General features: G+C 41.7%; 1 protein-coding gene across 3 annotated transcripts in view; it reads left to right on the top strand.

The window, feature by feature from the left end:
- celf3a (cugbp, Elav-like family member 3a) overlaps window positions 1–23,565 on the top strand; it is a 34,384-nt gene that overhangs the window by 4,308 nt on the left and 6,511 nt on the right. Inside the window, exons 4-15 of one of the 3 annotated variants that reach the window (XM_042435751.1) lie at window positions 1,919–2,494; window positions 3,334–3,486; window positions 5,625–5,707; window positions 14,935–14,983; window positions 16,857–16,985; window positions 17,610–17,689; window positions 18,416–18,559; window positions 19,539–19,683; window positions 20,935–21,084; window positions 21,364–21,423; window positions 21,990–22,094; window positions 23,389–23,532. In XM_042435751.1, the coding sequence (XP_042291685.1) occupies window positions 3,342–3,486; window positions 5,625–5,707; window positions 14,935–14,983; window positions 16,857–16,985; window positions 17,610–17,689; window positions 18,416–18,559; window positions 19,539–19,683; window positions 20,935–21,084; window positions 21,364–21,423; window positions 21,990–22,094; window positions 23,389–23,532 (1,234 nt within the window). In that variant the 5' untranslated portion in view covers window positions 1,919–2,494; window positions 3,334–3,341. The remainder of the gene's footprint in view (window positions 1–1,918; window positions 2,495–3,333; window positions 3,487–5,624; window positions 5,708–14,934; window positions 14,984–16,856; window positions 16,986–17,609; window positions 17,690–18,415; window positions 18,560–19,538; window positions 19,684–20,934; window positions 21,085–21,363; window positions 21,424–21,989; window positions 22,095–23,388; window positions 23,533–23,565) is intronic. The other 2 variants (XM_042435752.1, XM_042435750.1) reach the window with 2 other exon arrangements.

The following is a 23,565-nucleotide window of genomic DNA, read 5'->3' as shown; positions in this document are numbered from 1 at the left end:
TCTGCCACGCCTGCACTGTAGGCTTATATTGGGGTTGAAGGGCGGAAAGCAGATAGGATTTAGGGACAGATGGCAAGTCTTAACATTAGAGGCAAGCCGAGGAGATATTCTGCTGTTGGAAATAAAAGGAATTAATGGTGAAGCCGTAGAGAGATCTGTGCCTTGGAGGGTTGCTAAATAAACACTACAGGCCTAATATTGCTGTCATTGCTTAAGCCAAGCAGGTCCAGATCGTGACTCTTTGAAGTGTCGGTGTGCGCATGTCGGGTGTGTGCAGCCTGCTGTCATGTGGGCTCATTGTTTACATGCTGCCGAGCTCTCAGATAGGGCGTGTGTGTGCTGTGAAATTACGTCTCCGTATATACGAATACACCCTTGGAGATCATTTATTTTCCACTCAGATATTATATAATACATGTATGATATTGTAGGTCTGGTAATGTGAGACACGAGTTACGTGGAACCATTTCAGGACCACGGTCAGCTCCACGGCGAGAACAAAAGGCGGATTTGCATCTCTTGATGTCAGGGACCGTCTGCTTTTTATCTGTCAGCATGAAAAACGAAAAATGTAGTAAATCCCTCAGAGTAAATGTCTCCTGCTCTCTTTATATCTTGTATTATTGTCACTATTAGGGAAACAGGCTTTGTTAATATTTGACTCCCTGTTGTCTAACATAAACACATTTGTTGTTTGGAAATATGCTCTATAACAGTGGTTCTCAATTTTTTCACATCAAGGACCCCTAAACTGACACAAATTAGACCACGGACCCCCATTTATTAGATCTATCTGATTAAATTTTTGCTTTTAGATGTGTTAGTACAGAAAATGTATGATATCCATGACTAAAATAGTCATACATTCTGTCATTGTGTTACTTATTGATGGAATTACAGTGAAAAATGATTCCCCTTTTTGATGGGGGACCCCCTGGAACCCCTTCAAGGACCCCACTTTGAGAACCACTGCTCTATAAATAAATTCACTGGACTTGGCAGTGAACTTTGCCACAGGATACCGCGGTTCATTTCCTGTGTGTTACATTTCCAAATGCGAGTTGGGAGAGTTTTTTTTTTTTCTAAACATAACTATAATCAACCCTTAACCTTAACCCAGTGGTTATTATTGTAGCCATGACGACGAAGGTCGCCTTTAACCCACACCACATGTTTCTCTAACCTTAACAAAGTGGTCTTTGGGAGGCTGTGGCTCAGCGGTAGAGTGGATCTAATCGGAAGAATTGCGGTTTGATCCCCGGCTCCCCCAGACCACATGTTGAAGTCTCTGAACCCTAAATTGCTCCTGAAGACTGTGCGATCGATGTGTGAGTGTGTGTGAATGATTAGAAACTCCTCCTGATGAGTAGGTTGGCACCTTGCATGGCAGCCTCTGCCATCAATGTATGAATGTGTGTGTGAATGGGTGAATGCTGGCATGTAGTGTAAAGCGTTTTGAGTGGTCGGAAGACTAGAAAGGAGCTATATAAATGCAGCACATTTACCATCTTTCCCTAAACATAAAGGAAAGGCAAGTTTGTGTAGCAACTTTAAACAACAAGGCAATTCAAAGTCATTTTCATATGACATACAAAGGCATTATAACTCTAAGGCAATATAAAAAGACACATTCATGGATTAATATTAATTATTAATATATGAATAGCTCCAAATTTAATTTAACGTGATAAATAGAAACAACATTCAAGAACATTGTTTGACAAGTCTCAAAGAGGAAAATATACACCATGTTTTTGGAAAGAAGGCTTAAAGAATGAATGAAAATAACATCAACTAAATAAACAGAAGCAGATCAAAGTACTGGGATGTATTGAAAAGAAAGAAATAGAGCAAAGCACAGTGATTATACTCTGGTTTTCCATTTTTTTCCCCCTCCTGCCTGACACCGGGCTGGTAGTTTCGCGACGGTCCCTGGCGGCAGACATCACGCCTCGTACAGCCCAGGGGAGGGATGGAGCTGGGATGGACAGGGAGGGAGACACCGGCTTACGACGTCAAAGGAGTACAGACACACACTCACACACACACACACACACGCACACACACACACAGAGAGAGAGGAGAGGACAACCAAGCAGACTGCCAATTCCCTACGGTCTACTGAAGGAAGCCTAAATATCCATCTATCACAACACTCTTCATTCAGCAAAGCCAGTGAGAGATTTGTTTATTTTTTTATTTAACTGTATCTGAAGAAGAAAAAAAAATACGGAGCATCTCTCAGGAAAGAGAAGAAGGGGGAAAAAACAAGCAGATCAAGAAAAACACGCTCATGCCGAATAAAGGACCGTCGCTGGATGTTACTTGTGTTGTTATAGGGGGGGTGCAGGCCTAACTTGTTACAGGATTCAAAGACGCTCTTACAGACAAATGAACTGAATAACTGAGATTTGATAACTAAATAATAGCGGGCGGGAAAGAAGAAAGGCATCCGCTGATTACGCCGATTCTTTGCCACGAACAAGCACCACAGGTATGATGTTGTTTTTTTTAATTAACTCTTTGTTGTTGTGTGTATTTGTTCAAATGTGTAAAATCATGCTCAGGTCATTGTTGTTGTCACCCTGTCTTGACAAAGAGAGCGCAGGTCTCCAGCTGTGTTGACAGACACACTGTTATGTTTCTGTAGGGGATTGAATACAGGCGGCCCATGCAGACGCGAATTAGGGAAGGATTGTGTTCACTGTTATTTATATAACTTGTCATTTTTTTTTAATGATTTTTATGTTTGGCAAAGACAATATATCTGATCTCTTGAGCTGTGAAGCATGATTCTCAATCCCTGGCGTTCATGTCATGCCAAGAATATGAAATTTGTGGCATTGTAATTTGATGTTCTGTAATTTATTTGTATTTTATTCTGTGTTTTATGCAAATAAAACACAAAATAATGCTCGTAACTGCTTGAAATTGTGTTTAAAATGTGTGTTATTGCATTCTAACCCTTTTAAAGTAACATCACATAATAAATCCCACAGAATTTATAATATTTATGGATCTTATAATGTGTCTGATAGTCAACAGTGAGCTCGTAGTGGTCTTACATCACTTAGTAAGCGTTTTACCCATAATCTATATAGTCTTCTGTCATCTACTGTGATGTATGTGTTACATGCTCCTAAAATCTACCACAGGATTAGGACTACCATATCTCCAGGGGAGTAGAAACTATTATTTCACCGAACGCTCCCATCTGCACCTCCATCCTCGGGCCTCCTGTTTGCACCTCCTGTGCAGTGTGAATTTAAGCCCGCAGGCTCCTGTCTGCTCCTCCTGACCGCCTCCACTCTGTGTGTTATTATTCCTCCCCAGACTTCTCAATGAAGGAGCCTGACGCAATCAAGCTCTTCATCGGGCAGATACCCCGAAACCTGGAGGAGAAGGACCTGAAGCCCATCTTTGAGCAGTTTGGCAAGATCTATGAGTTGACGGTGATAAAGGACAAGTACACAGGGATGCACAAAGGTAAGGGAGGCATCCAGATCAGGCCAAGGACTCTCATTAGTTGAGCTTTTATCACAAGGAGCCCAATATGGAAAACAATGTTGATACATATTTATTATCTTGTGGGAAGATAGTGGTCAGAGCAAGGGCTTTTGTATTAATATATCATCCAGTTTGGATCCCAGTAAATATCAGTGAGGTCGAACTATTCCTCATTTGCCCCTCTGGAGCCTCTTTAAAGACCCCTGGGAGGCCATAGACCCAAAATTTACCACCACTGATCTAAAAGAGGAATCAGATCACCACAGTTGGTGGAGAGTTTGGATTTTGGATTCTGTTTTGTAGCCTTACACTAAAAAAAAAAAAAATTGTAACCATGACTCAACTTTTTTTTAAAAAAAGATAATGACTCACACTCAATGTCCTCAAGCTGAATCAACATAATTCCATTCATCTCACTGAAACTCAGTTGTTTAAGTCGAGGCCAACCATTTTAGTAGAATTGGGCAAACATTTTAATCTTATTTATTAGAAATATGACCACAGATGAGAATGCAGTGTTGTATTTTCACATTGCCGTGTTTTGCAAGCTCTGGCCTGTTCATCGTGAGCCATTTAAAGTTCAGCGTTTTGACTGAAAACAGTAGAAAGAGTCATGGTTTTCTGCCACCCACTCCATTAATGGATTTCCAATGAACTCTTGAAACTTAGTCAATGTATTAGCACTCAGATTGGGAAGCTAACAGTGGAACTATAAAAAAAAACAGCAGAGACATTGTTGAACACAATATAAAACACAACGCCAGCAGTAGCATGCTGCTCAGTGTACCCCCCCCGCCCCACTTCTCCCCCAGTTAAGGACCATAATAGAAATAAGCTTTCTAGCTTTATTGTGTTTTATCTTGATAACATTGTAAGAATATCTGTATAACAAGCTGGCTTCTGAATGTTTTCTTTTCAAAGTAGCAAATAAAGTCAATCAATCAGCAATCTTTAAAACACATAAAACTACTAAAACTACATATATGAGTCTGTCGCCCCCGGTGCATGCTGGGATGTTTCCCTCTAAGCCTACTTGGATGCTACAATATAAACTCAAACAAACCAATAAAAATGTTCAATATTTGTCCTCCACTGCCAACTTAATTTAAACCATTTATGAAATAACACTTTAGTCAAACTCTAAAATTAAAAATCTCAGACTATAAGAGTAATATCATTTTTTCAGTGTAAAATCAACTGTGGTAAATTGTCATTACAAGAAAGGCAAAAATCAGACTAAAACCAGTGTTTTGTCAGTACATAATTGGTTTCATGTAGTCCCATCAATCAATTTGAGTGTCACCTACTACTACTACCACCACTGTATGTCACATGGCGAACAGGCTTCTCACATTTTAGAAGAAAACTCCCAACATGTTTAATATCCTGTTTGACAGATGGACTAAAGCTGGTAAAGTGATCTAAGCTAAACAATGATCCCCGCTGTCATTTCTAATGCAAATCTGAGCACAGAAAACAAAGGCTTTTATAAATCCACATGAAACCATCAGTCATTTGGGAGACATATAGGCCAGGTGGTATCAGTCCTCTAACACCTATAACACCTACTCTGCATACATTTACATATTCATGATTTGTGGGAGCCCTAAAGGTTAATGAAGGCCTTTCTCTATTATGTGGGACTGCATACATTTTGCTTGAACAGCGTGATATTAAATACTCATTCAGACTGCTTGTCTGCGAATGGTTTCCAGGTATTATGATTTAATAATCCCACAGATCTCCTGTGCTATTTAACAAAATGAGAGTTGTTTTTATTTTATGTTTTACCTCTGTTTCACCTGTTAACCTTAAATACATATTAACAATGATGGCCTGGTTAGAGGCGAGAGACATTTTTTAGCATATTTAAACAAATGCTGAGCCGGAACTGTTGTTAAATTAAACCAAAGTACAAATGTTCAAATGGCAGATTCATAAAAAAGGACAATAAACTCCAGCAGCATGTTTCTGCCTCCAGGCATTGAGGGCAAATGGCCACTTAGATTAACAATAACAGTGACATTATACTGTATATACAGTAGCATATGTATTTGACATTAAAATGACATAAAATTATAGTTCGCTGATCTTCTACCGCTCGTCTTTGTCTCTAGGATGTGCCTTCCTGACATATTGTGCACGTGAGTCCGCCCTCAAAGCCCAGAATGCACTGCATGAGCAGAAGACACTACCAGGGGTGAGTGTGTCGTTGTCTTCTCAGAGCCCTCAGTGGCTCACATGTATGTATGTAAAGGGAGCAGAATAACTGGAAAGCCGGGCTATGTGAACGCACCACACGGACAAACACATAGACAAAGAGTGACACAGAAAAATTAACCGAGTTTGACACGCGGGCCAAACTTCCCCTTTAGCTGATATGTTCCAATAAAGGTCAGAGGCTGCTCTCCCTCTTATGTTTCATATGTGATGCATCCAGACATATCCATCCAGTTAAGGCATGAGTCATCTTGCTACATGTCACGGGTCGAGAGAGACAGCTATGAGGCTCGCTGCTGGAGTGACTTTGCCAGTTCGTATTCTCTCTGATGTCTCTCTCCCATTCGCTCTCCCTTTCCGTGTTCTCCGTCACCCTCCTCTGTTTCTATCCATCTCTCTCTCTGAATTCTAATCAAAGTTATACCTAGCTTTATTAGCATAGCCAGGCAGCAGGTGTGCTGCCAAATGACATTTCCAGAGCTAAATATGACATGACAGCCGCGTCTCTATAATAACCGACTGTATGAGAGACAAGGCGACAAGGCAAGGAATTACTAAGACAGAGTGTGCTCCCAGACTTGCTGCTGCTTCCTCTTTTACTAACAAGGCTTCACCCCTGTTTCCTTTTGGTTATTTTTGTTGAAATCTACATCATTCACTTCTTTTTTTTTTTCTGTTTTTTTTTTTTTTCTTCCTCTACTGAATGGCAGCTCATGGCCATAGTTTTTGAGAGAAGAATGAGGAAGCAGGTGAACAAGCACATGGCTGCAACAAATGATTGTTTTCATATTTTTTGATTAATTCTCAAAGCTGACATTGTTAGATTGTTTGTTTTTTTTGTCCACAACCGGAAGATAATCAATTTACAAGGATATAAAACCACAAAAAAGCTAATCCTCACATTTAAAAAGCTTGAACCAGCAAATATTTTTAATTTTTCCTGATAAATGACTTGAAATGATTTCTTGATTTGTTGTTTTTTACAATACATTTTCTGTTGATTGACTAATCATTTCAGTACTAGTATTTTGTTGTAATGGCAGGAAGGGGTTTTTTTTTTGGGAGAAGGGGACCTAGAGACAGTTTAAAGGAGCAGGCTGGTATTGGGTTGGCAACAAAAGAAATCCCATTGTTAGCGTGACAGTAGCATGACCTTCCTGACCTCTCGTTGGGGGGATCAGCAGGCCCAATGCCCCTTGGCTAAAAGCCTTCTCCCCCCTGTGTTTCTACCCCAGCGGCTCTCCTCCTCACAACCTCTTTACCTCTAAGCCGTGTGGAACAAGCTAAACCCTCCTGTGTTCTCTCGCAATCCCCCCCCAACCTCCCCCCTTGCTAAAAAAAAAAAAAGAAAAAAAGAAAAAGACGAAAACCATCTTATTAGCTCCATACACGCCCACACGGACAAGAACCGCTTCCCACCCCTGCTACCAGCTGTGGTGTAATTGTCATCTAATTGCACCTGCACTGCCAAAGAATAATTAACTTTGGCATCTCATGGCCGGGGCGATACAAAAGAAATAACATGAAAGCAATTACAGGACTGTGAGGAGGGAGCTCAACTGAAAGCACACCTGAATGTGGAGAAAGCTGAAGGATGTCATTAACACTTCTTGCTTTTTTTTTTTTTTTTTTTTTTTTTTTTAAGCATTTCTCCTCTCTGGAAAGTAACTGCTTTTTTCCTTTCTTTGCTATTCTCTGCTAACAATGGAAAGAAAGAAAGAGAGAAAGAAAGAAAGAAAGAAGTCAGGCAGGGGCGAACAGATGGTTGTATCGGAGTGGCACCTGGCCTTGTGTTTAATTTCAGGTGAGAGAGTCCGTCTGTAAGTGAGAGGGGGAGGAAGAGTGTCAAAAGCACATTGAGCCGAGAGCAAGAAAAGAAAAAGTGAAAGAAAGGTGGAGAGGAAAAAAAAGACAGGAGTAATAACACAGACTCACTCTGAGAGGATGTGTGGAAATGGAGGTTGGGGAAGAGAATTTGCTCCTGAGCTGTAGTCTCATTCTGTCCTGCTTGGACATCTTGTGCTCATGTCCCCTCTGTTCTTATCGCTTTATCGCTCTACTGTCCCAGGCGGACACTAGTTTGTTTGGCTTGTCGGCTGCTGTGAGGCTCATGGAGACAGAAACGTCCAGTTATGCCACATTAAAAAAAAAGAAGCAAAACCTACATCTATAACTGTTGAATGAGCCGCGTTGCTGTTTGCCATTAAAAGCTCCTATCTGCTCCAGTAGAGACACAATATATTGCCCCTCATCAACACTCACTTAGTTGAATTAATATTTGCAACAATGCCACACTGTTCATTTTAAATGCAATAACTATTTAATATCTCGCCCTAGTGAGGAAGTAGCTGTGTGTGTGTGTGTGTGTTCATGTGCAGCGGGGGAAGGGAGGGCAGGTGTTTGCACTAACTGTGTGCGGCTGTGTGTAAATGTCTGTTTGCTTTTGTGTTTTTTTTTTCATGCCCATGTCTCCCCCCCCCCCCCTCTCCCGTGCCTGTGGAGAGTACACATCCAGAGATATGGATGGATGGAAGTTGCTGGGTTTATTACGGGCTCCTCTCAGGTTTCTTCATTCACTATCTGCGAGAGTAAAATCTGTGCTGCGAGGGCCCTCTCTCTGTTTAAGCTGTCCATACGAGAGGAGAGAGCCTTCTTTGAGTGGAACATCTGACTAAGCCTGACATTTACTCAGCCATAAGGACTCGGAGCAGACAGAGGGGTTTTATCAATAGTCTGAAATAAATGCTTATGCTAAATATAGCGCAGGCTTTTTACGCAGGATATGAGATAGGCGGATGTAGTTCCAGAAAGCTGTAATTTGTGGCCTTAATATCTGAACAAATGTTCTGCTGTAGATACACACAGGCCTTGAACGGTTGCAGGGTGATGCTAACTGTCTCTTATATACCTGTTAGCATTGTAGATGCATCATTCAATCTTTCTATTATAGACAATATTTTATAGTGAAGGCAATTAATGTAGAAGAATACAGAAAGGTAGAGAAGGTAAATGTTCAGATTTGGCTCACTGCGTCCCCGAACACGAGCTGTTATGATATGTGACCATGAGCATGTAACCCTTTAACATGTTATTTCATGTATCTGACAATAAGCAGATAGTGCAGCGCCTCCATATGTAGCCTATATCTTGCATGTCAGCGAGTCGCGGGGATGATGATGATGATGATAGCAATTAGCGCGCCTCAGAGCGAATATGTTCACTTGATGAATCTATCTGGAGTTAAGTGTGCATTCATGCGTCGATTCATTTACATACGCATGCATATCAATGAGCAACGGGGGACGATGCAGGACCTCTATGTGCAGGACAAGGCTGACGACAACAACAACAACAACAACAAAAAAAAAAGGGGGGCCCGTCCTCTGTACGTCACTCCAGGGCGACTGTAATGATGGATGCAGATTGGATTTTTAGAGGTGGTAAATGGGTGTGAATTAGAGAGAAATTGGATAAATGAAGGAGGGAGGGGGGACAATAAAGGAGGTGGGGGGAGGGGAGGAAGAAATGAATGAAAGTTTGACATAATGAACAGTGGGTGGCAGTAAGGTTGGAGGGGGTTGGAGGTGCACTGAGGCAGTGTGTTTATCAGCTTAAATACAGACATCTGTTACTGAGAAATAGTATGTTTCGGGGGGTTGGGGGAGCGTGTGTGTGATTGTGTGTGCGCTAAGGGAACACACACACACACACAGAAGTGGAAAGGGGTTGTTGTCACAAAACTCATTAGGCTCTTTAAACTCTGGCATAGGGCTGGTAATCTAATGAGTGTGCATGCGTGCATCTGCATACACGCTGCGCCACGGTGGAGTGAAAGTGTGTAAACCATGTCCGAATTAAAAGAAGAAGAAGAAGAAAAAAAAGAGAAAAGTAGGACATGGACCGTATCTGTACTCACACACACTCACACACACAGAAATCTGTCCATGATTCAGTTCTTTTCCCCCTCTGCTCCACTGAGTCGAGTCAAACAACACTTGACATGAATATTTAACAGTCAGAAGAGACAAAACAATTGAGAGTCAACTCCAGTGTTGTTAGAAATTTACTCTTTGATATTCAGTTTCTCCACTTTGAAGGAGTTTTGTTGGCTGTCTGACAAAAAAAGGCTGAACGTCGGCTTCAAGAACTGTCAGCTTGATCCTGGACAAGACTAGTGAACCCTGCAGGAGAAGGGAGACGACACTGGGGAAGCGGCTTTGACACTGTAGACCGGATCATTGATTAAATATTATTGAACTGTACAAGCGTTGTGCTGTCAGTCTCTTTTGTGTTTGATTGATTTAGCGACTGGCTGAATTCAGGAGACTTTCTCTCTCTCTGAGGCCCGCTTTGTGTGCCTGCCCGCCCATGTGTGTGTGTGCGCATCTGTGTGTGCATCCACGCATGGAAACATTATCAGAGCGTACTTGTGCATCTATGCTTTTTTTTTTGTCCCTGCCTCTTTTGCTTTGTTCCAACTCTTTTGTGTGCGAGCTCACAATCATCTGCATCTATTAATATCCCCCCCCCCCCTTTTTTTTATTTTTTTTTTTTTGCCTGTGAATATACCAATTTCCACCTGTGCTTCTTCTTTCCCCCCGGGTGGTTTCACAAGTGCGTCCCAGCGTAAGTGCATTTGCAACGAGGACGATGGAGAAGTGAGGGAGTGAAAGCAGCAGAGACGAGAAGAGGAACAGAACGGGGAGGGAGGAAGGGGGGGAGGGGAGGGGAGGGAGGGGGGGGGGGAGGCGGGAGGTGGCAGGTTGATTACGGTCGCAGGTCTCGTTGCCTGGAGACGGCTGGTACGAGGGATGCCAGGTTGCTAGGCGACCGGCGCGATGCAATGACCAGCGCTGTGTGATGGAGCGGAGGGGAGGCGAAGATGGAAAATTGTCTTTGTGCCCCCCGCCCCACCCAGCTATACTACCCCCCACCCCCCACCCCCTCCTCCCCACACCTCCCCTCCCTCCCCCCCACCCACCTCCAACTCCTGCCTCCCTGCTGTAAATGTTCTTGAAAGAGCACAGGAGATGGTCTCCGCTGATATATTTACCATTCAGAGCGGCTGCTTCTCAAGGCAGACAAGGCAAAATGGATTGAAATTGGAGAGAAAACCGGCGACAGAAAATGTGTCACCCTCACCCAGCAGCAGCCCCGCTATATAGACTTAACAACACTGGCCGGGTTGATCTGAGGGAATACAGATTATCATCTACTTTGTGGCTCATAATAGAAAGGGGAGGAAAAATGTCATCATCAATACGCTTTACTCACTCCGACTGTAAACGATCCTCTATCTAAAACACATTTAGGCTGCCGTAGTAGAAGAAAATGTATTTACACGGGGAGCGAGTGCCACTCCTCGGTGCCTATCGAAGGCATGGTGGTGGTGGTGGTGGTGGGGGGGGGGTCATGCATTATAGCAAAGGGGTCGAACTGTGATTTGATTGGATAATCTATGGATTTAATATCTCATAATCCTAAGAGAAATCCCCCAGGGCATCACAGAGCGAAAAAGATTAAGTATGTGTGCTCATGTTGCTGTGACCGACAGCGAGAGGCAGCCAGGAGAAGACAGGACTGTGTGTGTGTGTGTGTGGGAACAATGTGTGTGTCTTTAGTCGGAGGATGATTGTGTATGATATCGCCGCGTGTTTGGAGACGGAGAGTGCATGTGGGGGGGATAGCAAATAGCAAAAAAAAACACACTGGCGAAATGGGCTGTTGATCAGGCAGGTTTTTGCCTGTGTGTTGTCTGTGCACAGCATGGGACTGTTTTTGTAAACAAGCCTAAGAGAGAAAGGGGAGTGGATGGAGGGGGGGGGGAGCAACAGGAGGAGGAGGAGGAGGAGGAGGAGGAGGAGGAGGAGGAGGGGAGAGAGCAAATTACTGTAAAGTGTGTGTTAGTGGTTTAGGCTTAGAGGGAGATATTTTTCTCCCTGCTTCTGCATCTGCTCTCGAGGCAGCACCAACATTCAACAGGCACAAACCCTCCCTCCATCCCTCCATCATCCTTTTTTTTTTTTCCGATGTCTTTCATTTTTCCTTCTCGTCTCCCTCCTCCTCCTCCTCCTCTTCCTCTCTCACACGTGTACATCTAATCCCTCTATCTCCCGACCTAGAAGCACCCTTTGTCCTCCTCATTTGTTTTTTTTTTTTCCACTTGTCTCTTACGCACGTAGTTCAGGGCAACCTTGTTTACCTGATGTGTGTGTGTGTGTGTGTGTGTGTGTGTAAGGGTGTGTATGTGTGTGTGTGTGCTCATCGCAGGGGTTGTCATGACGATGGCCATGCGAGCTTGGTCTTCGTCAGAGCAGCGGGGCCGGTTGCTGTGCCGATCTGAAGTGGCACAGCCTTGATGGCCTCCACTTCTCACTGTTTTTTCCCCTCTTGTATATTCTAATTCCAATCTCCTGAGCCATCTGCCGCGCTCCTCCTTATCACCGCCACCACGGCCGGCCTTCACTGTTTGTCTTCCTGCACTGAAATATGGGCCAACATTCAAACATGTTATCATTCAAACATGTCACATTAGACTACCGCCATGAGGTCGTCGCCATACTCAGCTCTGATTTCTACAATTCAGTGAGATATTTCACTATAAATTATCTCTCATCTTTGCATTGTGAGTCTCCTTCTGTAGCTGGACAGTATTTTTTTTCTCAGAAAATAAAAATTGTCTACTCATGTTGGTCTCTCAGGACCCAAACACTGAGCACAACTAGATTCTGTCTTCAGTATTAGTTATGAAGGCCCCAGGGTTTTTACCAACCTTGATTAAATATCAATTCCAATTTTGGTGGATATAGGCTGTGGAGCTTGCTAGCAAACATTAGCAAGTATTTAGTAATGTAGGCCTATATGATCCAAACAGTATGATGTATGTGCATGTATGTTTTTTTTGGTGTGGTGGAAAGAAAATTGGCTAAAAAGGTTCATACCTCATCATTAAAATAAAATTGCTCATGTATATTTAACTATCAATTACCTATTAATATGGATTTAAAGTTGCCTTCTTTGCTTTCATACACATTCTCTTTTTGATATATTTATATTTAAAAAATACTTCAAGGCACTTTTCTCACCTTTTCTTTCCATAAAATACAGAATGCACCTACAAATAAAACAAACGAACAAGCAGAGAGCATTGTGGATTAAATAAATGTGACACAAAGAGAGACAGACAATGAAAAAAAAATATCATGTAGTAACCACAAGTCTACTAGGTTCCTTAGACTAGCTAGAAATATGTATTAACAGGGAATGGGTGACTCATTAATTCAGTATAAAAGTCTAAAATATCTGTTTCTGCAGTCCTGCATGTTCAAAAACACACAGCAACATAAAAGAGTATAAATGAAGAGTAAGAACAGAGCAAAGTGTAGTTTAATATTAAAAACACAACAGACAGTCCAAACGTTATCTCAGTATAAGAGTGTCTCATATATGTCAGTTTAGTGGCTGACAGTAGCAAGTAGTGCTGCACACTAGTTGTTGCACTCAATGCATTAGTGCACAGCATGAGAAGAGATTGGTACAGTGGTAAATAGTGGGCAAGAGACAATGAATGGAGGCTTTTATAAGAACATAAGTGATATTTGTTGAGAGCTTTTATCCAAAGCACCTTACAACACCACAAGTACATGATTTTTTTTCTCACGTGGGACTAGTGAGTAGTGAAGATGTTATCATTTTAAGTAGATGAAATGTAGTAGAATATACTTTAAACATAAATTACTATTCACTGACTGCATTTGCTTGACTGATTAGAAGATGGTTTGGAGACTTTTCCCCCTCCGTCTACTCCGTCGTCCTATTAATTGGTGCAATCAATTGGACGTTCTCAATGAGGAGACACGGGGGCCCTTTGCAGCAGGTGTTTCAGCCGGTGGTGCGGATGCTGGCGGCATGCGCGTCATGGCGGCTGAGCGCGACAGCTTCGCCAATCAATAGTGTCTCCTGGTGACTGATCACAACGGATTAATCAGTGACACAGGATCAGTGACTGGCTGAAATGTCACCAGCTCCATAATTAAGACCTTCATTAAGCCACAGTTAACAGAGTGTCACTCTGCTGCTCTCACCCTAACTCCTCACCAACATCACCCGCCCCTCCCCTCCCCTTCACACACACACACACACACACACACACACACACACACACACACACACACACACATCCCCCACGTCCATCCTTTCCTCCATATGCTCCTCAATCCCTCTCAATCCCACCCTTCTCCCTTTTGGCCCCTCTTGTTCCTTCTTTTCTTCATTTCATTCAATACGTCCTTTCACCTTTTTTTTTTCCTGCTCTATACATTTGAAAGACAAGGCTCTGAGGCACTGGTGTGTGCACAGTTTTATATAGGAGGTTTCTGATAAATAATGGGGACGACAATTGTGGAGAAATGAAGAAAAAAAAATGGCGTTTCAGCGGCATGTCTTTTGATGAATTATGAAAAGGTCGCCTAATCCCTCTCTGTGTTGTGTGTGCTCTCCTTTTTCCTTGTCATTCTTTTATTCCTTGTTTTTTTTCCCTCCTAGATATTATTCCTTCCTCTATAACCCCCCTCGTCTCTCTCTCTTTCTCTCTGTCTCTCTGTCTCTGCCTCTCCGTCAGGCTCAGAATCTCTCACTATTCTGATGCTGTGTGCTCCTGTAATCCAGATTAGCCGGCGACTGTTCTTAATCTTATCACTTCCCCAATCCCACGTGGGTGTGTGCTTTTCCTGGTTTTGTGTGATAGGGGGGGAGAAGGAGCGATAGACGGCAGGATTAGAGCAGATTCTGAGAGAGACTCAGAGAGAAGAGGAGGTTGGGAGAGACAGAGAGAGAGAGAGAGAGTACAACGCTGCGTGAATGTAATATCACACATATCAGTGTCAGCTGGAGTAGAGTTGGCAAAAAAAAAAAAAAAAAAAAAAAAGGGAAGGAGGGAAATTAGTGGGTGAATGTTGGAGGCTGGTGCACATGACACAAACATCCATACATGAACACGTGTCATTATTACGTCATATTACACAAATAAAGCATTTATATGAAGTCTGTAGATATGAATGTCATGTTTTGTAATTTAGTGGCCACATTTTGATTAATTGCCATTTAGTATTGTCTTTTTTCAAGTCTTTTTTTTTTTTTTTTGCATATAAATTCATTTATTTCTCTTATATTTCTTGTGCAAATGCTTCATGGCCTCTTTCTTTCCAGATGAACCGCCCGATCCAGGTGAAGCCGGCAGACAGCGAGAGCAGAGGGGGTAAGAGACACACCTGTCCCCCAAACTCAGGAACACAACACCTGTCCAAACAAGAACAGCTTCACTGTGCAAACCACCAAACTGTCCATTTTAACAAGCCATTTAGTTTGGCATCCACGCTTAAGGACTTGTTTTCACTTAAACTACTTTTACGGGTTACTGAGTGCAGTTTCTAAGAACATGACAATATCTTGTCACGTCATCAGAATTAATATCACTTGATTAAAGAAAAGAAATATCTAGAAACTGGCTGATTTATATATGAAACATGCAAGATTTTATCATCCCACTGGCAGATTATTGTGTTAACAAAACTATGATTTCAGATTTATTTAGTCACCTGTTAAGATGATTTTTTTTTAAATGTTCAGTCAGTCACTTAATCATTTTCAACATTTGTGAGCACAAAATCTAATTTAGACTAGAAATAAGATTGAAAAATTAGATTTTTCAAATACTTAAAGGATCGTGTTTCTGCAGGGTTTTTTTCCCACATTTTCTACAACTCATAGTGTACTTTCATTTAAAAATCAACTTGCGCACACTTAAAACTGGCTTTAGATGGTAGGTAGTGGAAAAGCTGTGATATCTGAGCTCTAAGAGTTGGCACATAAGTAATGAGAAAATTCTCCCTTTCACAGCCTCCATGATTTCTAATAGACCTTTATTCACAGAGGACATTTTTGACGTAAATGGTAAATGGACTGTACTCGTATAGCGCCTTTCTAGTCGTCCGACCACTCAAAGCACTTTTTACATTACGAGTCACATTCACCCATTCACACACATTTTATATGCTGAATGGGTACAGGGGGTACCATTCAAGGTCCCAACCTGCCAATCAGAGAGTTCAGTATCTTGCCCAAGGACACTTCCACACACGGACTGGAGGAGCCAGAAATCGAACTGCCGATCTTCCGATAAGTGGACGACCCGCTCTAACCTCCTGAACCACAGCTGTGTCACAGTAGGAAGAGCACAGGTGTAAAAAAAATTAAATTAATGATGGCTAAATTCCATTTAGCTGCTACAGTCTCATTTTCTCACTGTCATGGCTTACTGGGACACTTAAATAGAACTGAGCCATCGTTAATGTTAGTAGTAGCGCCTGTGCTTTTTCTACTAAGACGAGTCAAAATGTCTGCTGTGGAAAAAGGCTTGTAGTTTCTGACAACATAGCTTGTGAACTCAGTACCCTTTTAGCAGGTGGCTCTTAAATCCACCTCATTAACACACCATACAGGCAGACTTTTCTTACCAGTCCACGTTTTCAACTGCAATATCATGTAACAAAACAACAAAGGCAATGCCATGTGATCGATTTTCTATCTCGAGCTACAACAGATGATTTTCATACCTTACTAAAATAAATGGGGAAAGAAATGGCTGCCTGGGTGACAGGAAAAATAAATAAAAAAAATTGTAAAACTATATGCTTCACGGAGTAGTCTGCGATAATGTAAGGTGTACGTGATTTGTAGTGAATGAGCTGAAACATGCAGAAACACGAGTCTGATCCTTCACAGACGGGGACAGACGGAGCAGCTTCTCTGACAAAACAGAGGGTGACAAACATTTGAGTCACCGCCAGATGCTGTTTGTTTGTTGTCATGTTCATGCTACTGCACTCTGGTGGCGCTCTCGAGTATAGCAGGCCAGGCATGGTTTGTGGATTTGTAGAAAACTGCTTATCATACTTCCATTTCTTTATTATTCATGCATGTACGCATGTTGACTCCTGCTTTTTCATTGCTTGTATTACCTCTCTCATAAAACATCTACTCCCACATTTTTCCTTCTTTAATCTTGTACTATCCGCACATTATCCTGTTTTTTCTCCCTTCTCCCATCTTGGCGATCTCCTTCCCCTTAGAAGACAGGAAGCTATTTGTGGGTATGCTGGGAAAACAGCAGACGGACACCGATGTGAGAAAGATGTTCGAGCCTTTCGGCAGCATAGAGGAGTGCACGGTGCTCCGCGGGCCTGATGGCACCAGCAAAGGTAATGTCAAATCATGTCTGAGAAGGACACACACTCCACCAGGGGGGGAAAAAATAAACAGGGTAACTAAACTTAACCCACCACAGTGTCCAAAACACAGATAATTATTGCAACTGGGGCCAGATCATGACTGTAAAAGTCACATTGACTTTGTTTTACTGTTCAGATTTTTATCCAGCCCTGAGCATTAAGCCTTTCAGCACATTGCCATCACGTGAATGTAAATGACTATTGTCAGCAACAACAATGCTAATGATATTTGCCATGTAAATCAAAGTACGGTGACAGTTCAAACACAGATGTGAGATTTTTCTGCGTTTGTTGCATGAGGCATGACTAATGGCGCAATAGGTTTTATGGGTCATGGCTAATGATGCGTTTGGTGGTTTACGGGCTGTGATTCATGAAGCAATGAATGTTTTGTGGACCATGTTTAATGATGCCACAGTAACTGATGAAGCACTAGATGTAAGATGGCTCCTAATGTATTTTTAAAGGGAAGTAATTTCTGTATACAGTGAGTGTGTGTGTGTGTGTGTGTGTGTGTGTGCCGGTGTGCGTGTGTGTGTGGTTGGGGGGTGTGGGTGTGTGAGGCCACATTTAATGGTGTGTCATTTCATGTAGGGTGTGCATTTGTAAAGTTCCAGAGCAACGCAGAGGCCCAGGCCGCCATCAACGCTCTGCATGGGAGCCGTACTTTACCGGTGAGTCCACGTTAACACACACACGCACACACGCACACACACACACACACACAGAAACTATGAAGCTACACCCAGTTGCACTTACACACACGGTCACACATATACTCAAAAACACACTCAGATGCTCCAAATCCAGCTATTTAAGACACTCAACATGGTGACTCAGCTAACAGTCACCACTTCTGTCCCCCCCCCTCCTCCACACACTCACACACACACACACACATGCATGAACACACACACACTGTGAGGACCACGTTTTTGTAAAATGTGCTCATCTCTCTTTTTCTGCTGTAGGTGCAGGTCGACTAAATTAAAAGAACAACTACCTTTATGTCACAAATATATATTTAACTCTTTTTTATGATATTTTATTTGTTTTTTTAAATGTAGGTTTTATTGTTGTTTGGTAACCTACAAAAAATGTCAAATCAGCAACAGATTTTTGCACTATAACCTGTTTTTTAAAAAATATTTTTCAGATATTGTGCCATGATTTGATAGTGACAGTATAGAGCTGACAATAAAGAAGTGGAGAGAGGAGGGATACCTTACAACAAAGGTCCCTGACCAGACTCGAACCAGGGACGTAGCGATTACATGTTCAGCGTATAAGATCCAGAGACCACAAGAACACTATTACCTGTTATATGGTGATATTTTTTCTGATGTGGCGATGTGAGAAAGTGTCAGACAGACGGAGTTCTTTCCTCATTTCCTCTGCAGGGCGCCTCGTCCAGTCTGGTAGTGAAGTTTGCTGATTCGGAGAAGGAGCGAGGGCTCCGGCGGATGCAGCAGGTGGCCTCTCAGCTGGGAGTCATCAGTCCCATGACCCTGCACCTCGGGGCTTACAACGCCTACACACAGGCCGTGAGGATCACACACACACACACACACACACACACTACTTTTCAGTTTAGAAAGAGTACAGTTAGTTAGTTAGTTAGTTATTTTTACATCTAACCCATCCCACATGAGATTACAAGACACTGCTATTTTACAAAACATGCATCTTCCAGTAATACATATACGAAGCATGAGGAAAAAGAAAAGAAAAGAAAATCAAACCAAAAATATTTGTTTCAAAATGTACTCACCTTTAACTTTTTGGAAACGTAAACCTTACTCATGTGATTCTAATAGAAGAGTTTTAATGTCAAACGTCATTATTTTAATTAGAAAAATTATAAATTACATTTTAAAATAAAGTCAGATTACCGCTCTCGTCTTTGCTAATTGACCGTTCAGTACAAATGGTTTCAGATATGGCTCATTTATATATATTCAATTTGTGATGCTAAAGGAGGTCTGACAACATTTTTACTGTGTAATGGATGTGTACTAAACCTCATCAAAAACTAAAAAAATGAATAAATAAATTGCTGACTTAAAAAAAAAAAGGAATCATCACCAAAGTGTAACTATACTTAAAAAACTACATAAAAGCAGAGGCAGGATTAAATGTTGTTGCTCTCACCTTGCAGCTTAGACCAGGAATACATGATTTAAAGAGCAATTATTAGCCTGATTTGGCTTTAATGACTGACTATGAAGATGATAAAGTGTCTGCAGTGGTCTGCAAAAACAGAACAGGTCATCAAGGACAGTTGGCCTGTGTCATGTTGCAGTATCCAGAGATGTGGCCTTCATACATATTGACTCCTGATTGAGGCTCAGACCGGAGCCATTGCAATTCTATTAAGCATATTCGATTTTTATGACTAGAATCTGGACCGATGTGAATGTGACTTTGTTCGTTCCCCCCCATCTCTCCCCATCTTCTGACTCCTTCCTTCCTTCCTTCCTTCCTCCTCCTGTCTCCTCTTCTCTCAACCTCTTCATCCTCCAGCTGATGCAGCAGCAGGCCCTGGTGGCGCAGTCGGCCTACCTCTCTCCTGTTGCCACGGTGGCGGCGGTTCAGATGCAGCAGCTCGCCGCACTCAACCCCAGCAGCATCATTGCCACGCCGATCGCATCCATCACCCCCTCCTCAGGTAATGAGAGGCTGAGATGTCTGGCCCGGCCTGCTTTGATTAGATTTCTGCTTGAAATATGAGGACAGATACACAATGAGAGGTGGACCTAAGAGGACAAAATAACAAACATCTATTTTTTTTTCTCAGTCTGTCATTATGTTAGCCATGTTAGCTTTTACATCTAAGGCAGAAATGACAGTAATATGGAGAGTGAGTTAGAGTTTCTGTACCCTGCTTGATTGTATAGCTCAGCTAATACTGTATTTTTGAGGCTGATACCAATATTGAGAGTTTAAAAATAAGATAATATATTGGCCGACAAAAGGATCTCTTAAAGAGTCTCTTAAATTACTTTTTTTAAAGAATTTTGATCAAGATATGTGAGCAAGACATTTTACAGTAAAAAAAATAAACTTGTTCTCTGGTGGATGAACTACCTCAAACATATATTTGACATTTGAATATACCGTATTGTGCAAAAGTTTTAGGCACTGCTTTCAAAAATAATACCATGAATAGTTTTTATTTATCAATTAACTTCATACAAAGTTCAATAAACAGATGAAATCTAAATTAAATCAGTATTTGGTGTGAGCATGCTTTGCCTTTAAATCAGCAGCAGTTTTCCTCAGTGCACCTGCACACAGTTCGGTTGTTCCAAGCATGTTGGAGAAGTTGTCACAGTTATTCTGTGGATTTAGGCGTCTCAGTTGCTTTTGTCTCTTCATATAATCCCAGACTGACTCCATGATGTTGAGATCAGGGCTCTGTGGAAGCCAGACCATCTGTTGCAGGACTCCTTGTCCCTCTTGTGGCTGAAGATAGTTCTTTATGACTCTGGCTGGATGTTTGTCATGCTGCAGAATATATTTGGGACTGGTCAGATGCCATTCTGATGGTATTGCATTACGGATAAGAATCTAAACATCTAAAGTGCCTAAAATGTTTGCACGGTATTGTATCTGCAATAAGCAATCAGATTTATTGGCCTGGCCTTGTTGGGTCCATATTTGGAACCAATTCACTGCTAAATCTTAAAGTCTTTACTATATAATGTCATAAATAACAATTGTTGTCAGAATTACTTAAGTTTTGTCTGAAAATTGCTTACATACTCTGACAAGGCAGCCAAAACACTCAGTATTCAGTACTTTAACTTAAAGTGAAACAAAGAGCAGCAAATGTTTCATATTTTTATCTGATAAATGACAAGAATTGACTCTTTTCTTGCTGCGAATTTAGTATTTTATGCCGTCTGAACTCCCACAGGTACCAGCACTCCGCCCTCCATCGCAGCCACACCTGTCCCTGCTCTCCCTCCGCCAATCGCAGTGAACAGCTATCCCTCTGTGCCAGCTCCACCCAACGGCCAATCAGCAACTGAGGCCCTGTACACCAATGGGGCTCATGCCTATCAAGGTACAACCACAACATCCCGCACAAGCATCTACACCAGACAGCAAAGAATGGCTTTTTTTTTCTTTTTGTCATGAAACATTTCTCCACAGATTCCCAGGCTTCCTTCTTTGATGTGCAACAGCGAGAGTCTAATTAAGAGGAAATGAAATGAAACTAAAGCATTAAATGTTATTTGGAGCGTGCTGATGTGCCCCAAATAGCATTTAGGAATTTCCCCCCCCCCCCCCCCCCCCCTCCATGCATATAGCAGTCAGTGATGATGTGTTTACTGTGTCACAGCTCAGAGTCCTGTCCTGGATCCCCTGCAGCAAGCTTATACAGGCATGCAGCACTACACAGGTGAGGCTCAGTTTCAGATGTCCTACAGAGAAGCTCTAGATTTTGACATAAATGTATTCATAGGATTGCACTGCTACTACTGATAATAATGCTGCAGAGGCAATTGAAGGTATCAATGTTTATAGGAGAAAATTGAAATTGATTTCAAAGATGTGCATACAAACAAAAAAATCTTACAAATATTAATTTCTGCCACCTCTGATAAGTATTAGAAAGCTGGACTTTTACGTAACATAATGGAATATAGCTACATCACCTTTGCACTCCCCCAACTACCCAACACCGCATGTGTAAAGTAGAAATGTACATACAGACATACATATATACAATTACTATACATACAGAGTCAAAACATGCGCATATTACAAAATGTAAATAACCTGCAGCACTTATAGAATGAGTCATACACGACAAACTGTATGCAAAACACTTCCCAGTTTTAGCAAATCAGTAGGTGGGAATGCAGCTCTGTTAGATGTTGTTTTAAAGGAAAAAAAATGATTAGTTAGCAGTGCTCTGCCTGCCTCAGCGCTGCTCTCTGCTCACCTGTTCCTCCTCTCACTCAGCCACCTACCCTGCTGCCTACGGCCTGGTGGGACAGCCATTCCCCCACCAGCCCACACTGGTGGCTCAGCAGCCGCAGCAGCCGCAGCAGCTGCAGCAACGAGAAGGTAAACTCAAAGAGCTGTGTACAAATGTGGGGTAATCGCTGCCATATCTTAAAAGCAACATACCGGTGGTTTTGCAGGTTTCAGCCCCATTTGTCACGAATCACACACACACCTTTACATCAAAGATAATCATTTTGCAAACAAAGCTGCTGTGCTTAAAAAGCTGAGTGTGTTTTTTTTTCTACCTTTCTAGGCGGCTTCCTTTAGTTTCCATTGATTTGTATATGATACGAAAATGTATTAGTGACTTTTGGAACTTGCTTCAATTATATAATCTATCACAGTAAACATCAAATCTGTCTATCCATTTTTTTTTGATTGTTGATTATTTGATTCTTTGGTCTATAAAATGTCAGAAAATAATAAAAAAAAATGTCCATCACAATCTCTCAGAGCCTAAGATGACATCTTTATATTTCTTGGTTTGTCCGACCCACTAAAGATATTCATTTTACAACGATATTAAACAAAGAAAATCAGCAAATCCTCACATCGGAGAAGCTGAAACCTGAGAGTGTATTTCCTTTGAAGAACGACTTTAAACAATTTATTCGATTATTCAACCAATTTGACTAATTAAATTTGACCTCCAGGGCAAAATGACATTATTGTCATGCCAATATTCTCCTAATGCAGAGCAGACTTTTCCAATCATTATGTATTTGACTGCCAGGCAACACTAACAAGAATGGATTCAGACTTGATGTAGTAGTCTGTAGTATGAAAAAACACCCAAAAAACTAAACCTGTACTGCATGCATTTGAAAATGGTCAGCAAAAAGTGTCAAGTACAGTATATGATTTGTAGTTAAGAAGTAAACTTGAACTTATATACATAGTGGTGCAGTCCTTTAAGGCACGCAGAAGATCCAGTCTATAAAACTGTTAGCTTCAGTATGACCTTCAGCGGTCTGAAAGATATTTTCCCTCACAAATATGTGCATTAAACACAAATTCTGAGGTGTAATTTTGAAGAAAATAGATTTGAGTTCTGTTTCTCTTTGTTAGTTTGCTGCTGTTTTCTGGTATTTCTGTGCTTGTGGTTTTCAATTTTTCTAATAAGTTATCATGTAAAGCATCTTTGTATTTGGAAAAGAACTCAGTATATATAAAATGTATAATTATTATTATTGTTGCACGTAATGATACTTGCATTAACTAAGCAATTTTTCACATCTTCCTCAACACTTCAGATTTCACCAATTGCCTGTCCTGTCCTGTCCTGTCTTGTCTTGTCTTGTCTCGTCTCGTCATGTCATATCTGTGTGTGTGACTCTCTTCTGTTTGCATACAGGACCTGAGGGCTGTAACATCTTCATCTACCACCTGCCACAGGAGTTCACCGACTCTGAGATACTGCAGATGTTCCTGCCCTTCGGAAACGTCATCTCTGCCAAGGTCTTTGTCGACCGCGCCACCAACCAGAGCAAATGCTTCGGTGAGTGACAACGAAGAAAAAAATGTCTGTGGT

The sequence above is a fragment of the Thunnus maccoyii genome, chromosome 15 (assembly GCF_910596095.1).
Source record: "Thunnus maccoyii chromosome 15, fThuMac1.1, whole genome shotgun sequence".
NCBI classification, from domain to species: Eukaryota; Metazoa; Chordata; class Actinopteri; order Scombriformes; family Scombridae; genus Thunnus; species Thunnus maccoyii.
The sequence above is the reverse complement of the archived record's forward strand: the minus strand, read 5'-3'. Positions and strand labels throughout refer to the sequence as shown.